We start from the raw sequence: 15,925 nt of genomic DNA, 5'->3' as shown, positions 1-15,925 counted from the left end.
GAAAGCAACCGTTTTTAGTTCAGGAACTGTATCCGAGCCATATCTCCCACTGCCCCATCCCCCTGCTCCCAGGAGAAGCTGTTAACTAGGGTCACCAGGTGTTGGAGGTGATCTAAAGGAAATGTCGAGTTCGGTGTACCACCACTGTGCCCTCACTAGGAGGCAGTGCACTGGACCCTGTGGCCTCCCCACCCCCTTCAGTATCCCCTGCAGCTTGAGACTGCACCCCGTGCCCCCAGACTACTGCATGTTAGCTTCCATGGCAGGAAGAACACATGTTCTTGCCCGTCCTGATGCCTTGGCTCCCTCTGTCACATTCCTGTTTCCACCAGAACTTCACAAAGCTTTTAGACCAACACAGAAACCTTACTTAAGAGATGTTTTTTATAGTGGCAAAATGTACATCATATAAAATTTACTGTTTTAACTATCTTTTTAAGTTCAGTGGCATTACAAGCATTCACACTGTTGTGCAACCATCACGACCATCCATCTCCATAACTTTCAGTTTCCCTAATTGGGATTGTATAACCACTAAGCACTACCCATTTCCCCCTTCCCCCAGCCCCTGGTGACTTTCTTCTGCTTTCTCTGTCTGTGAATCTGACTACTCTGAGAATCTTATATGGGTTCTTTTGTAGTCTATCTTATATCATGTAGCATAATGTCCTCAAGGTTCATTCATATTATAGCATGTGACAGGATGTCCTTCCTTTTTCAAAGCTGAAAGAGAGTCTGTTGTATGTATAGACTGTATTTTGCTTATCCATTCTTCTGTTGATGGATACTTGGGTTGCTTCCACCTTTTGGCCGTTGTGCGTAATGCTGCTGTGAATATAGTTGTGCAAATATCTTTTCGAGTCCCTGCCATCTGTTTTTTAGATGTATACCCAGAAGTGGATGCCTGGGTCAGATGGTAATCACTGGTTAATTTTGGGGGGACCTGCCATCAGTTTGCCACAGCGGCTGCACATAGCACATTCCTACCAGTGATGCACAGAGTCTCTCCACATCTACGCTGACAGTTGTTACTTTCTGTTTTTTGGGGGGTTTTGTTTTTCACGAAAACCATCCTAATGGGTGCGAAGTGACAGCTCACTGTGGTTTTGATTTGCATCAGCACGTAATCTCTTACTCTCAGCTTCACTGTTTGCTTGTCTGAGGATGTTTCATGTGGCACTATTACTAAGCAACTCCTCCCCATAGCCTCTGTAGCGTGGCAAGAGCCGGGTAGAGTAACAATATAGTTACCCCCGCAGAGTGTATAACACAGAAAGCAGTTATGAATTAGGTCCGCAGGTAGTAACTATGAGTGGAATTGTATGTGAACGGCCTGCTCACCCCCTTCTTCCTTACTGTATTGTTTCATTTTTTTAAGGGATTTTATTTTTATTTATTCATGAGAGACAGATAGAGGCAGAGACATAGGTAGAGGGAGAAGCAGGCTCCCTGTGGGGAGCCCGATGCAGCACTTGATCCCGGGACCTGGGATTACAACCTGAGCCGAAGGCAGACGCTCAACCACTGAGCCACCCAGGCATCCCTTGTTTCACCTTTTTTGAAATTTCCCACTAGATTATAGTCACTGGAAATATGACAGAAACAAATCTAACTAGTTCTGCAAGCAAATGGGAAAAGACACATGTAAAATTTTCCTTAGCCTCATGGAAGTAATTCTCAAAGTGTGGTTGTTGGACAAGCATCAGTGTCACCAGAACTTGCTAGAAATGCAGATTATCAGGCCTCTCCCCAGACCTGCTGAATCTGAGTCTCTGGGGTGGTGCCCTGCATCCTGAGTGTGAGCAAGGTCTCCCAGCAATTCAGATATTGAGATTTGGGAACCACTGAACTGTGGCATATAAAATTGGTTCCAGCCCTTTTGAACAGCACCATGTTTTATGGTAAGATTCTGAGTTGAATTACTATCATTTATTATTGATCATTTGCACTGGGCATGCCATGGCAGAAAGGTATTCTAAAGTCTAGCCTGTGAGGTATTTACATTTAACTTTAGGAAATGCATTTTGGAAGGCAGGGAGGCATAAACACACATGCACCTACCAATTTGGAAATGGACAGTAAACACTGTCATTTGAAGATTAATAGATGGGACTGTTCTGTGGTTGACAGGTGAGTTACGTAAAAAAGTTCATTTCAGAAAATAATAAGAATGATAATATTTGATGATGTCATATATGAATTGGCTTTAGGCCTGTGGAAGAAATAGTTCAAAGACACATATGTAGAAGAAGAGAAAATGCCAGTGAAGAGATCTGATGTAGAAACAAAGAGAATAGTATCAGCTGACAGCTAGTGGCCTAAGTATAGACAATGAGTCAATTTTGATTAAAAGAAGGCCATATTGGACAACTAGGGCAGGTGATCTAAGGATGATAAAACCAAGAAGCAGCATTTTTGAGATAAGAACAGAGAGAGTATTTATCAGTGGAATACAATTTGCCTCTGATCATTGGTTCTCAGAATTTTTTTTTTTTTTTTCTGGTAAAGGAACTACTTCTAGACAAAGAGCCCCTTCCTTAAGTAAAAAAAGAGAGACATTCATTTTACCAAACAAAAGGAAAGAATGATTCAGCTACTGACAAGAAACCAACAAGGTGACCTCTATTTGGAAGTAGAGGGAGTGTTAAATATATGCATAAATTGTATATGTTGGCAAATTGAATTTAAATAAAATATGTTTTTAAAAGAAAAATACATATGCATAAATAGTTGATGTTCAAAAACCTGCAAGACTGGAAATCCATCCAGTCTACCCGGGATGCTGGGCAAACCACACAAACGACATTTCTACTCTCCAAAGTGAAAGATAAGTAGAAGTTTGAAGAATCAGGAGTGCCTGGGAGCAAGGTCCCACCCTCTCCTGTTATTTCTTCCCAGCCATGTGCTTAGAAGAAAATCATATTAATACTTAAGCTATCAGGGGTAGAAGAAGAAATAAAGGACATTACAGACTGTTCTCGGCATCCATTTTCCCCCATCAATGAGAAGATAGTGATTAAATCTTGAGGAAAGGAGAGAAATATTTGACCAAGTCATCTGTTTTTAAAAATGAAAAGGTGCTTTACAGCAGTATTTATAACAGTGGATCAAGTAGGTGAAGCTATAGAAATACTATCAGAGAGGGTGTTCTTTGATTTTCTCTTTTAAAAGTGTCACTTGTGAACAGAAATTGCAAAGATGTCAGAATTACCTAAAGGAATGAACAATGGAAGAGACGGTCCGAGTGGGAAATTCATAAGTTAGTACATTCATTGAACACCTACTCTGATCCCAGTGTGGACATGCAGGGTTAAATCAAGTTCTTATACTTAGAGGGATTACATTCAAATAGAAGATCTAAAACCTAAACAAAATGATGTGTTAGTAAAAGCCCTAAGAAAGGTTGATTGTCTGCCAATCTATTAATTGTCCTCCCATTCCACTTGGAAAATGACTTCCTTAAAAGGAGAAGGAGGAGTAGAATAAACAGGTTATCCCAATTGCTAATTCTTCATAATCTCCGGTTCAAAAGCTATGAGAATAGAAAAATCATTCCTTTAAGGAACAGAGAAAGAGAGTACAAGAAGTCATGGTCTCATGTTAGAAAATTTGAAAAGTTACACAGTGTTCAGTGAAGAGAAATGATACCAATAAGCATAGCCTTTGGAGAAGAAAAGGGAAGAAAATGTGGATAGTGGGAGGAAGCTCAGCAATAGGAATTGAAAGTAGATGTTTCAAAATGGAAGAGAAGCTTCAGGACTTAGTCTAGTTAGATTTAGAGCAGCCAGAGAAAGTTTAACAAATATGGTGACTGTGATAGCTTAAAAAAGATGTCTGCAAATTCTTTGATGCCCTTCTCAAAGGGTAGAGCCCAACTGCCTCCCCTTCAGGAGAGGCTTCACTTAATGACTCACTTCTATTGAGCAGAATGTGGTAGAAGTGATGTTAGGTGATTTCCAACACTGGATTGTGAAAGACATTCTGGCATTGCTCTCTCTTGGATCACTTGATCATGAGGGAGTCATCTGCCAGCTTTTGAAGACTCAGTAGCCCTGTGGAGAGGCCCATAAGACCAGGAACAGAGTGGTTCATGTGAATAAACCTGGTTCTTGGAAGCAATTCCTGAATCCCTAGTTGTGACTTCAGATGATGTCTTGACTACAACCCAACAGGAGCTGAGTGGTTTCAACTCAAGGTTTAAGGTACTCCCAAATTCCTGAACCACAGAACCTGCAATTATAAGTGTTTCTTGGCTAAATCACTGAATTTAGGGGTGATTTGTGACACAGCAGTAGACAAATAATAAGGTATTTTTGGATAGAAAGAAAGGTGACAATAGAAGATGACAAAGTTCAAGAGACACAGTTTTACCATTGGTTGTTTAAAGAAAGAGCAAACAAGTAGCAAACATCATGTTGGTAATGTTTATTTTCCCTCTGCTGGAAATCAGGAGGAGACCTCAAAGACACTTGGTGGCACGTTGTTCGGTGTCCATCTATCAAGCGCTTATTACATATCAGATACATCTTTTCTCCTACATATATAAAAATTAGATAGAAATGAGCCTCTTCCTTAAGGAGCTTGGAGCCTAGTAGGAGAGACAGTTGTAAACAAGTAGAGATGACAGCGTGACCACAAGTGGAGCAAAATGTGGTGCTTCTGCAATAGGAAGTAGACCTCTTCTAGTTAGTTTGGAAAGTTAAGTGTTCTCAAGAAATTCTAGTCAAAAGAAATCTTTTTAAAAATTGACAAGATGCTGATTGCTATCTTTATAAAGTTTCATAAAAGGAATTTAAGTAAAAGCCCTAAATGACAGTGTTTGCTTAATATCTTCCCAAAGATGTTGTACTCCTGACATTACTCTAGTTCATTAAACTGTTCCAGTCTCTTCCCAATTTCAGGAATTATCTGTGTTTTGTGGTTGAGAAAATTGAGACAGAAAACCATCAGGAAATCTGTCCAAGGTCACAACACTAGTTAGTAAAGGAACCAGAATATGAACCCATGAAGCCTGCTTCCAGAGCCCATAATACAGCCAGCTGTCCTGCTTCTCAGTAGTGTAACTGTAACAGAGACTTGGAGTCTGAACAAATGACAACTTGTCCAGTGTTACATGACCAATTTCCACTTCTGGTCATGGTGGACTAATTTCTCATAGACTAACACTTCTGCCAAAAACAGCTCAAAAAGCTGGTGAAACCTTGAAACAGTCAAAAGTAACCAAGAAGTAAGTAGTCTTTCAGGAACCTACAGTACTGGGGGCAAAAATTGGAGGTCAGAGCCACCAAGGAGGCAAGGCCTCAGAAGAAAATCCAGGCCTTTAGTATGGACTCCCCAAAGTCTACATACTAGACACAAAGGCAAACCTGAAATTTAAGATACCAAAGACAAGACCGAATTACCAAAAACAAAGGGGGGGGGGGGGCGATAGAAACAGACTCACAGAAGCCCAGACTATAAATGTGTAAATGTGGTCTTTAAGATATATGGATTAGTAGGTTCAAGAAATTCAGCCAGATGAATTTGAGTAGAGAATTAGAAGCAATATAAAGGAACAAAGTGAGAATTATAAGACTAAAAAATACAGTAACTGAAATAAAGAACTTGATGGGTTTAACTGTAAATTGAATGCAGCTAAAGAAAGGATTAGTAAATGGGAAGGTAGCCCAGAGGAATTAGAGATTTTAGGATACACACAAAAAAGGACAGAAAATACAGAAAGAGCATAAGAAGTTTTGCTATGGATTGAATGCATGTCTTGCCTCGTCCCCTGGCCAATTCACATGCTGAGGCCCAGTACCCAATGTGATCATATTAGGTGGGTGCATGGGATTAGCCCTCATGAATGGGATTAGTGCCATTATAAAAGAGACCTTGGAGAGCTCTCTTGCCCCTTCTGTTTGAAGACACCATGAGAAGATTGTTCTCTATGAAGCAGGAAGCAGGCCTTCATCAGATACCAAATCCACCAGCTACTAGATCTAGACTTCCCCACCTCCAAAACTGTGAGAAGTAAATTTGTCTTTAAATCGCCCAGTTTATGCTGTTTGGTTATAGCAGGCTGAACTGAGATTTATAGGACCCAAGTGATTTAACATACATGGAAGTGGTGTCCCAAAAGAGTGGATGATGAGAAGGAGAGGTCAGCAAGAGGGTAGAAGAGGTATTTGAAGTGATAAATGCTAGTGTCACATGACTAGTGGATTGCCAAGCCAAGTCTCCTATTTTCAAAGTTAGCACCTTTAAAACATTTTTTTATAGTGACATATACCCCACAGAAAATGTCTAATTAAGAAGTACATGTTCAAGCAGGTCCAGGTCAGGAAATAGGACATTGCCGGTACTCTAGAAGCTACTGCCCACTCCCAGATTAGCCTCCTGATTGTACCACACCTCCCACTAAAGGTAATTGCTACCTCTAATTTTATGATAATCATTTTCTTGGTTATTTAAGCCTATGTGTGTATCCTTAAACAGTATATTTTAGCTTTGCTTGCTTTTGAATTCTATAAACGGTACCCTGCTGTAGCTATTCTTTTCTTCCTTCTTTTGGTCCATACTCTGTGGGATTTATTTAGTCCATGTTGATGCATCTGTGTCATTGTTTGAGGAAGTATATACCTCATCTGTTTATCCATTTTCCTGTTGGTGGATGTGAAGAATGTTTGCACTTCAGTGTCATTATAAATAATGCTTGGACATTCCTAAACCTGTACCCTAGGACACATGTGCATGCTTCTCTAGGGCACATCCCTGCAATGAAATTGCAGAGTTCTTAAGAATGCCATCTTCAACTTCTTTGTGATGCAAAAACAGTACTGGCTTGGACCCCCAGCAACCATGAAGAGTCCCCCAGGCCAGCACACTTTCCACCTTAGAATCACTGTGGCATACTGGCCTCCCAGTGAAGGACACTCAACAGACTTCAGCTCTGGGCCCCAGCATGGAAAGCTTATTAACTACCTCACATGGGCCTGTGTCTTCAGGTCAGTAACACTCTAAAACAAAAACCTGTGTGGAGAGAGAAGGGGGGGCTGGAGTCTCTTCAGGTCCTCTTTCTCAGTGTAGGTATTCAAACACAACCCCGTTAAGATTCTTTGACCAGCTTCAAGTTAGAGTGCAGTCATAGTATCAGCACACTGCTACTAGTCGAGGGGAGTGTGGAATGGTTCTTTTTCATCCGACTCCCTTAAGTCATTCCAGAAAATGGACAAGATGTGGATAAGGCTGGTGGCATCGCCTCCCCAAAGCATCTTCCCCTGGCTCATGCTCTTTCTCTGGAAGCAGAGTTGTTTTGGGTCTGGAGCTGCTCCATCTCTGTCAGACCCAGGGAACTGGCCCAATTTAAGGGAGGCAAAGAGATTCTGTCCACCAGCATCCTAGCTGTTCATTGAGGCAGTTCCACAGGGGAATGTCGAACAGGGCCAGATTCCTTAGGACAGAATCCGAAAGGCGCTCCACACCTGGAAGTGAGGGTGGCCACAGAGCTCTCTCCTTCAAGGGGCTACTTAGCCCATCAGTCATGTTCGTATCTTTTTCTCATGACTCCGAACATTTGAAAACACTGCTGGTAGTTGGCCCAGGTTTCGTTTCTGTTCTCAGACTTTATCAGCATCCCCTGGATGGCTCAATGAAACACAGATGGCCGGGGTTAAAACACAGATGGCTGGGCCCTACTCTAGAGTTTCTAATTCAGCAGGTCTGGGGCGAGGCCTGAGAATTTACTTTTTCTGACGAGTTCCCAGGTGATGCTGCTGCTGGTACTGGTCTTGGGAGCACATCTTGAGAACCACCTGGTCTAGCTCATCTTCAGGCTTCACTTAGTACTTGTTAGTGATAACACGTACCCACATTTTAGTATATAGATTGGAAAATCTACTCAGGATGAATCGAGAATTCCCCAAGCATTCAGCATTCCTGCTTGACATAAACTTGGTTCGTTCTACATCCTTAACTTTTAAGGTTTCTGCTTAAGAGCCCATGAAATTAAAAATTACCTTCTCCACTGCATTGGTGCTACCGCTGTAACACACAAATACACATGGTGCACCATGATGTTAAATTAAGGAGCTTAAATTAAAAGCACATTTCCCTGTTCAGAAAGTCATCTTTTGATCATTTGGCTTAATTAAAATTGGGTATATCATGTACTTACCCTGACTCACATACTACCTCCACTATGATGCTTAATCTGTGAATTGATTAAAGTCTCTATAAAACTAGCACAGTGCCTGGCTTGTGCTAAACTAGAACAGTGAGATCAGATCGCCTTCTGTCTTTATCTAAAAGGCACAAGCTTCTAGCATAGAATTTATGTATTTATAAAATGTAATAGAAGCTTGAAACTAAACACTGTTTTAAGGAAAACCTGAAGCCCTCAGGAGAGAGTTGAATGTTCATAACTTCTATGTACGATTACACATGGTTGAGGTGTCCTCATGCACTAGGACCAGTAACTGTTGTGACAGCAACAGTGATGCCAGTGCTCTAGGCCTTGCTTCTGTGTGGAGGACCTGTCAAGCAGTACCTGTTTAACCTGGTTCTTTTTTCAGAGCCATACACAGCAACCAACTTGGATAATAATATGGAGGATCCCAAGGTTAGGTTATATCCATCTTGTTCAGTCCTGTGAAAACAGTCATGATTTGAGAATTGAGCAGTCACATGATTACTTAAAATTACCCAAAATGATGTTTTGTGCTGTTTAGAACATTATGTTATTAGGGCAGGTCATCTGTGACATTAGGGTTTGTGATGATGTGTTTCTGAGAAGTCTAGTGGAGGAAATAATTTTAAGTTCCATGTCCTCCTCCCCACCCCTTGACCCTCTTGTGGCCATGATTCTGAAAATCATATGTAGCCTGAGGTTGAATCAGAGATCAATCTTTCTGTGTCTCCCTGAAAGTTCATCCCACCAGCGCTTCCAGGGTCTCCTCCAGGGCATCAGGTCCTGGGGTTAGCATGGATATAAGATGGAGGCTTTTCCCTCAAAGATTTGGTTCTCTTTGGTCTGTTTGGGACAGAGGGATACATAAATACAAACTGAATACAGTTGTCTCTTAGTTGTCTCTTGATTCTTGCATGGCAGCAATGACTGGTGGGGATGAGCCCCACAGTGCTTTTACAGAGTTAAATGTCCTCAGATTCCCATTTCCCTGGGATGTCATTGGTTTTATGGAATTTTTACTTGTTTTATGAGATTTGCACACTTTGGATTAAATGTTTGTAAAGTCAGCCTATAGACAGTGGCTGAAATCCTTGTTAATTTTGTACCCATGGGCAGGACGCAAAGCTGGATGGGTCCTCAGCAGCAGGAAGTTGCTGGATGTTGAGAAGTGCTGAACCTGCTTTATGAATTCAGTTAAGAACTGTAGTGGGCTCCCACCATCTGTACGGCTGTCTGTGGAATATAGCAGTGGAGAGGATGTGGTCTGGCTGGCCTAATGCATAGTGAAGGGATAGGACATACGTGTAAAGTATTTTTACAGAGCAGTTACTAGACTACACTCTGCTCCTGCCACTGGAAGCTGTTAGCCTCATGCAATATGGCAAGCCAGGGAGGGGAAGAACTTATCTTGATTGAAAGAGAGGATGAGGTGGCTTCTTCAGGTGGAAAACCTTTCAGCTGAGCCTTGCAGGAATGGTCATCCAAGGTGAGGGGCAAGATGGTTCAAAGAACAACAGGAACAGGAGTGAGAATGGAACTGGAGGTGGGACACACTTTCTGTCTCATTGATTAGAACTGTCAGGCAGGGGCCTGGTGGCACACCCTGAAGAGCCACTGCGTGCGGTTGGCTTTTCTTCTGGAGCCACTGAGTGGGGCCAGCCTCCTTCCACTTCCGCATCAACTCTGCTGGCTCGTCAGTGCCTCAGAAGGAGCAGGACCAATTTTAATAAAAATAATGATATTAAAGTTTATTCAAATATAAGTAGGCATGGACGTAATCACAAATTCAAACACTACTCAACAGAATCTGTGCTTAAACCATGGTTCAGCTGCCCCCCCTGGGATATTTCAAACCATGCTTAACATGCAGCCAGAGTTTTCAACTGCTCTTAAAGTATTTATTTTTAAATAGCTTAGAGTTAGGAAATTTTTGATGGCTTCATTTCTAGTAGAACAAGGGAAATTTCTAGCTGCTGCCTATATGCAAATCACTTTTTTAAAACTACCAGTTGATCAGGAGTAGGTTGGGAAATTTAAAACTTTAAGTTTCTTCAGCATCAGGTTAACACCAGTATCCTACATGCCGTGGAGTCCCCAGTGTTCGAATAACTAAGATACATGGGGCACAGAAGCTGTCCTAAGCAAGAGGCAATTTTTCTTGGATGCAGGACACGCGGAGCCTGGGGCGGCCTCGGGCGAGTGTGCGCGTCCGTGCACTTCCCCGCGTGCCCTGCGCGGCCCTGCTGACTCGTGTTCTCTCTCCTTCCCCAGCCCAGTGACTTCTCCGTGTCTCTGAAAGCATCAGGGAAGAACAAACATTTCAAGGTGCAGCTCGTGGACAATGTCTACTGCATCGGGCAGCGGCGGTTTCACACCATGGACGAGTTGGTGGAACACTACAAAAAGGCGCCCATCTTCACCAGTGAGCACGGGGAGAAGCTCTACCTCGTCCGAGCGCTGCAGTGACGGCCCCGGCCCCTGCCGCCTGCGGGCCTCGGTGCCACACTCGCTCCCCGGAGCCGGAGCCGGAGCCGCGATCCGGGAGGAAGCCGCGCTCAGCTGGGCCCCGGGCCCTCCTGCAGCGGCCTCGCTGCCACCGACCGGCGCCTCGTCGGTCCTTGGCTTCCTTTGCCTCGTTGACCTGGGCGTCGGGGCGGTCTGTTTGCCGCGCGCCTCCCCTTTGCCAGGCCGGGCCCTGACACCCACTTTCCGGCCCGCCCCCCACTCCCGCCCGGGCTTAGAGAACGGCAGGTGGAAGAGGGGAGGTTGGTTCACTTCATTCCTGCTCCTCCGCTGAGAACAGCCTTAGCCTGTTCACATGGTTCGTGCAGACACAACCCCTCGTTAAAAAGGTTAAAAAGACATCGGGCACAGCTTGAACGCACTGCGGCTGCCGTGGTCAACTAAGAACTCCAGGACCGCTCGGAAAGCGGGGGCGGGAGCTCTGCAGAGGCCCCCGGCCCTGGGCCTGGCAGCCGCGCTCTGTGCCCTCTGCCCTCACCTGGCTCCCAGACTGTCCAGGGAGTGGACGCGCCTGCTGGTAGCAGCACCGGCACCACCAGATGAGAGAGTAGTGGGGAAAGTCCAGTGCCTTCGGGGCTATGCTTGCAATAAAAGGATTTCCTTGAAAGTCAGTCTGCAGAAGCGAGACCCGTGACTCAGAAAGACAGACGTTGTGGTCATTTACCCCCAGATGTGCCATCCGCATAGTGCTTTTTCCTCTCGCCCTTTGGCTTGTTTCAATTTCACAATTATGTATTTAATTCTCAAAGTAATATGTATCCGTAGCCATTTGTTGACACTAATACAGATGATTAAGGAAAACAGCTGATCTTTGGGGAAGGGGAGCTACCGTACACTTTACACACACACACGCAGCCACACCATATATATATATATATTATATTATACATATATAATATATATATTATATATATTATTTGCTTTACAGGGAATTTTTCAGGGTTTACAAGAGAATATGTGATTGGTAGCAAGAGACACACAGAATGTTTATGAAGAAACTGCATTTTCTTTTTTCTTTACATTTGAACTTCTTTATAGTTTAAATATTACAGTCTTGAGATGGCACATTCCTACAACTGAAGAAGGGGTCTTGAGACCTCCTAAACTTGCATACTCAGTTTTTTGGATATTGTAATAAAAAAAAAAAGTATTATGACAAGACTATGTGTGTATTTATCTTTGGTAAAACTCAGACTCCCTTACGGGAGACTAATTGCTCTAGCATTTACTGGACACTCAGTGCCTACGGGGAAACAATTTTTAGAGAGGAGCTTAACAAATTTATTATTTGCGTGTTTTCTTTTTCTACCACCACGTATTTTGTATACTGAAATAATAAATTTTAATTAGTGAAACTCCAAGAGAAAGCAGAATCTCAAGCTTGGTCGTAACGTTACTCTTTGGACATTATTTGTTCAAAAGTGTTGTACTAAACTTTTGTCAGTCACACTGCTCAGCACCAGCTTTTCTCTCTTCACCTATGTCTTAACTTTCATTTGCTCGATTGGTAAGTGAACCTCAAACAGTGGCAACATGCCAGGCACTGGAAACGAAGTCACATCACGGGATTTGTGCTTTCGTGGGCCCGTGACAGGGAATGTATATTTAGTGCCCCACATATGCCTGACACAGCGTGCTCACTTACTCCTCATCACAACCCCGTGAGGTGGTCCTGTTCTCATGCCCCTTATATAGATGGAGAAAATGAGGCACAAAATAAATGCACAAGTTCATGTGGCTGGTACATGTGTGGTAGGGCCGGGTTGTGAACCCAGAGAGCCGACTTTGGTGCCGCCCCCTCCCAGCACCAGCCCACAGGGGCCTCCAGGAGAAAGAAGATATTTGGTGATTGTTTGCACTTAACCTACCATTCCTGTTCTGAGTTCATGGTATCTCTTTGTTGCCTTTGATACAAATTAGAAGTCTGGGGCCTGGTACCTGGACTTGGGATACCCAGTTACATCAGACTATATATCCAGGTGAGTGACGTGGATCATTACTTTAGACAAAGCACATCTATTCTATACCTTCTCCCTCCAAATTACAAGGCCTTCTGATATTTTCAGATTGTTACTGTTGTGTGTTCCATTTTGACTTCATGTTAGAATCCCTCTAAATAATGAGTGTCTGGATAGCTGAAAGACTTGGATTTACACATAGCAATTAAGAAGGAAACAAGTGATTAAAGGACACAATTTTGGCTTCAGCAACTTCTCTAAGGATTATAGTTAAAACTGACGGTCATTCCCGATCTTGTCCCAAACCACCATGGGAAGTCCTCCAGCTGCGTGGGGCAGATCAGGATTCGTATTTATAAAAGTTCCAGCATCCAGTGGAGGGTGAATTGACAGCCCCCAGTATGAGCCTCTTGACAGTAGGGAAGGCAGTCAAGGCAGGGTCCCACGGGGTTTGGAGTGTGGACCGCAGATGCTCCGTCCAGGTGGCCCTTCTGCCATAACCTTCCTACGTGTCCGAGATTTCCTGGGCAGATCTCATCTTGCCATTCCCTTGCCCCTGCACAGATAGCAAAGGACAATAAAGGTCAGTCATTTTATAGTTGTGTGACTCTGCTCATTTGTTTGCATTAAATGTGCCTTCATTTTTTCAGAAACAGCCCTGCTGAGTTACGGCCCTGAACTACCAAGCCCGCACACGTGACGTGTGCCAGATGCTATTAAATCATGTTTCTCAGGAGCTAAAACTGGCCATGTTTTCTCCCAAAGTGCATCACAAATTATAGTCTTAAATTATAATTAGACTCTTTAGGTCTACTGAAACTCTTGACATTTCCAAACAAAGTATTTTCGGTGCCAGTACAATTTTGTCTTTGGTTTCTATATGTGAAGTGGTTTATAAACTCCTTTTCTACCGTTTCCACCACCCGATACCAGAATGCCAAATTAATTTTAGACCAAAGTTTAAAACTATGAGAGCATAGAAAAGCTTGAAAGTATTCTTCTGAAATAAAACTTTTCAGCAAATACAGGTCTCATCTTGGCCACTTTCTCACTAGAACTCAGCCAAAGGTGTGTGATTCATGTAATTACCATTTGTGTAGTTTCAGGCCTGACACCTTTCAGGGGTACTGTCACCCCCCCTCCCCCGCCCCGAAGCAGTATCCTTCTTCCAGACTTGGGAGCTGCTGCCAAAGCCAAGTGTGGTAGGAGCGCCTGGTTATCCTCATTAGCTCTGTCCCTTCAAGAGAATTAGCCAGCTTCTCGGAGTGTATTTGTCTACAGGCAAACGGGGCTCATCGCCATTTTTGAGATTCATAGGACTTTATGAGGATTCTCTGGGGTGGAGCACTTGACCAACTTTGTAGGGCATGCTACACAATGCTAATCGGTGCTGGTCAGGCCAACTGGATGTCACATAATCTACTTAACATGTTTCCTCATCTGTTGGAACTCTGATGCCCCCACCAGCCACAGGCTTCCTCTTGAGGGCCCCACTGCAGAGGTCTGGCTCCATGTGGTCTGGACTGGAGATGTCCGTGCCAACCCAGCCCCACTTTTTAGAACTTAGACTCTTCAAGTATGCAAGGACGTGTGTTCCAAGAAACTCCTCATTCTAAATATGTGACCTATCTTTCATTAGAAGCCCAGGCCCCAAACCATACTTGACCATACTGAGCACCATACTCCCCTTACATTCTTACCTCAGGTAGTTGACAAATTTGCATCCCTAAAAAAAAAAATCCTCCCTTGAGGAGCAAACATCTTTGTCTTCTTAGCAGGAGTGGGGGGCGGGGGGGAGCAGGACAGAACACCCTCCATGTTTCTTATGTTTCTTAGCCTGAGCCGACAACGTAAGTAAGAGCCATTGAGTACCGGGCAAATGTTGCATAGGCCAATGTCCAGAAAACCTCTGCCTCCTGTCTTAGCTCAAGCTGCTATAACAAAATGCTATAAACCAAATGTCTCATAAACAACAGATTTATTTTTCACAGTTCTGGAGACTGGAGGTCATAGATTGGGGCGCCAGTGTGATCTGGCGAGAGCCAGATTCTGACGAGAGCCCTTTTCCAGGTTGCAGACATCTGACCCACCATGTTGTCTCCTCAAATGGTAGAGAGAGAGCCAGCTGTCTCACTGGCCTCTTCTCATAAGGGGGATAGTTCCATTTGTGAGGAGAGTACCACCCTCGTCACCTAATTCCCTCCCAAAGGCCTCGCCTCCAAATGCTATCACACTGTGGATTAAATGTTAACATGAATTTAGGGGCAGTGCAAACATCAATCCTTAAAGACGACATTAAGGTATCCCGACTGCTCTGAGGAAACTGGCCATTGCTGTTCTAAATACAGCTCACTCAGACCTAGAGGGCTTATCGTTCCAACCATTCAGAAATGTCCTTTCATGCAGTTATTCAACCATCAGATTCCAATTTGAAGGGAGCAAGGGGCAGGCATCTGCATTTTTAACATGCTCCATGGAGATTCTGATGTAGATGGTTTGGGGCCTACACTTTGGATACTGTTCTAGTCTACTTGAAACCTTTGGAAAAACCACCTGCTCCCACCTCCTTGTGCTCACGTTATTGACAACACACACCTTCTATAGCACGTCCTTTTTTTGGATCATATAGAGAGAAATGTCAGACCTTGAATGACTAGAGTGGTCCTTTTTTAAGGAATAATCTTTCTTCGCCTCAACCTCCATGTAGGTTTCTCATATCACAGCTCCTAGCCATGCAAGCTAACTGGACTCACTGCATCCTTGGAGGATCCTGTTACTTGACAGTAAGTTATTACTGAAGATGGATGAGGCTGACAGCTGGTACAGAAGCTCACTTTGACAGATTTTTAAAATGCATGCCTCCTCCCCAGGGAGTGGGCATTTGGCCAACTCTTCAGCTTGGGGACCAGGTTCTGCAGCCAAAGTGAGGAACCAGAGGACTCAAGATTTGTACTCTAGCTCCTGCTGATGGATGAGGGCATGTGGCTTTCCAAGAATAGGTCATGGCCTGGGGAAACTGCAAGTCCAAAGAGGCAGTGGTCTGATTTTCATGGGCATCAAACCCTTTTGGCATCTGTCCTGGAAGTAAGCCTGCCCCTCTCCAGCAGTGTGACCACCAAAGTTTGGAGACCTCTGTACCTTCATGGCCTCAGAAACCTGGCACAGGGCTGCACTTTGTACACAGCCATTTAAGGATGATATTATAGTTGTCAGACATTATTATACATGTAGATAAGGTGAACTGCTTTGCATAATACTATAACATAGCTAGAACCTT

The 15,925-nt window shown here is 43.7% G+C and overlaps 1 protein-coding gene across 5 annotated transcripts in view; it reads left to right on the top strand.

The window, feature by feature from the left end:
* NCK2 (NCK adaptor protein 2) overlaps window positions 1-11,851 on the top strand; it is a 150,268-nt gene extending 138,417 nt beyond the window's left edge. For all 5 annotated transcript variants that reach the window (XM_038550884.1, XM_038550883.1, XM_038550882.1 and 2 more), the window contains exon 6: window positions 10,439-11,851. In XM_038550884.1, coding sequence (XP_038406812.1) covers window positions 10,439-10,633 — 195 coding nt within the window. In that variant the 3' untranslated portion in view covers window positions 10,634-11,851. The remainder of the gene's footprint in view (window positions 1-10,438) is intronic.
* The last annotated feature ends 4,074 nt before the right edge of the window (window positions 11,852-15,925 follow it).

Source organism: Canis lupus, chromosome 10, assembly GCF_011100685.1.
Source record: "Canis lupus familiaris isolate Mischka breed German Shepherd chromosome 10, alternate assembly UU_Cfam_GSD_1.0, whole genome shotgun sequence".
NCBI lineage: Eukaryota > Metazoa > Chordata > Mammalia > Carnivora > Canidae > Canis > Canis lupus.
This window is presented reverse-complemented; position numbering and strand designations above follow the sequence as displayed.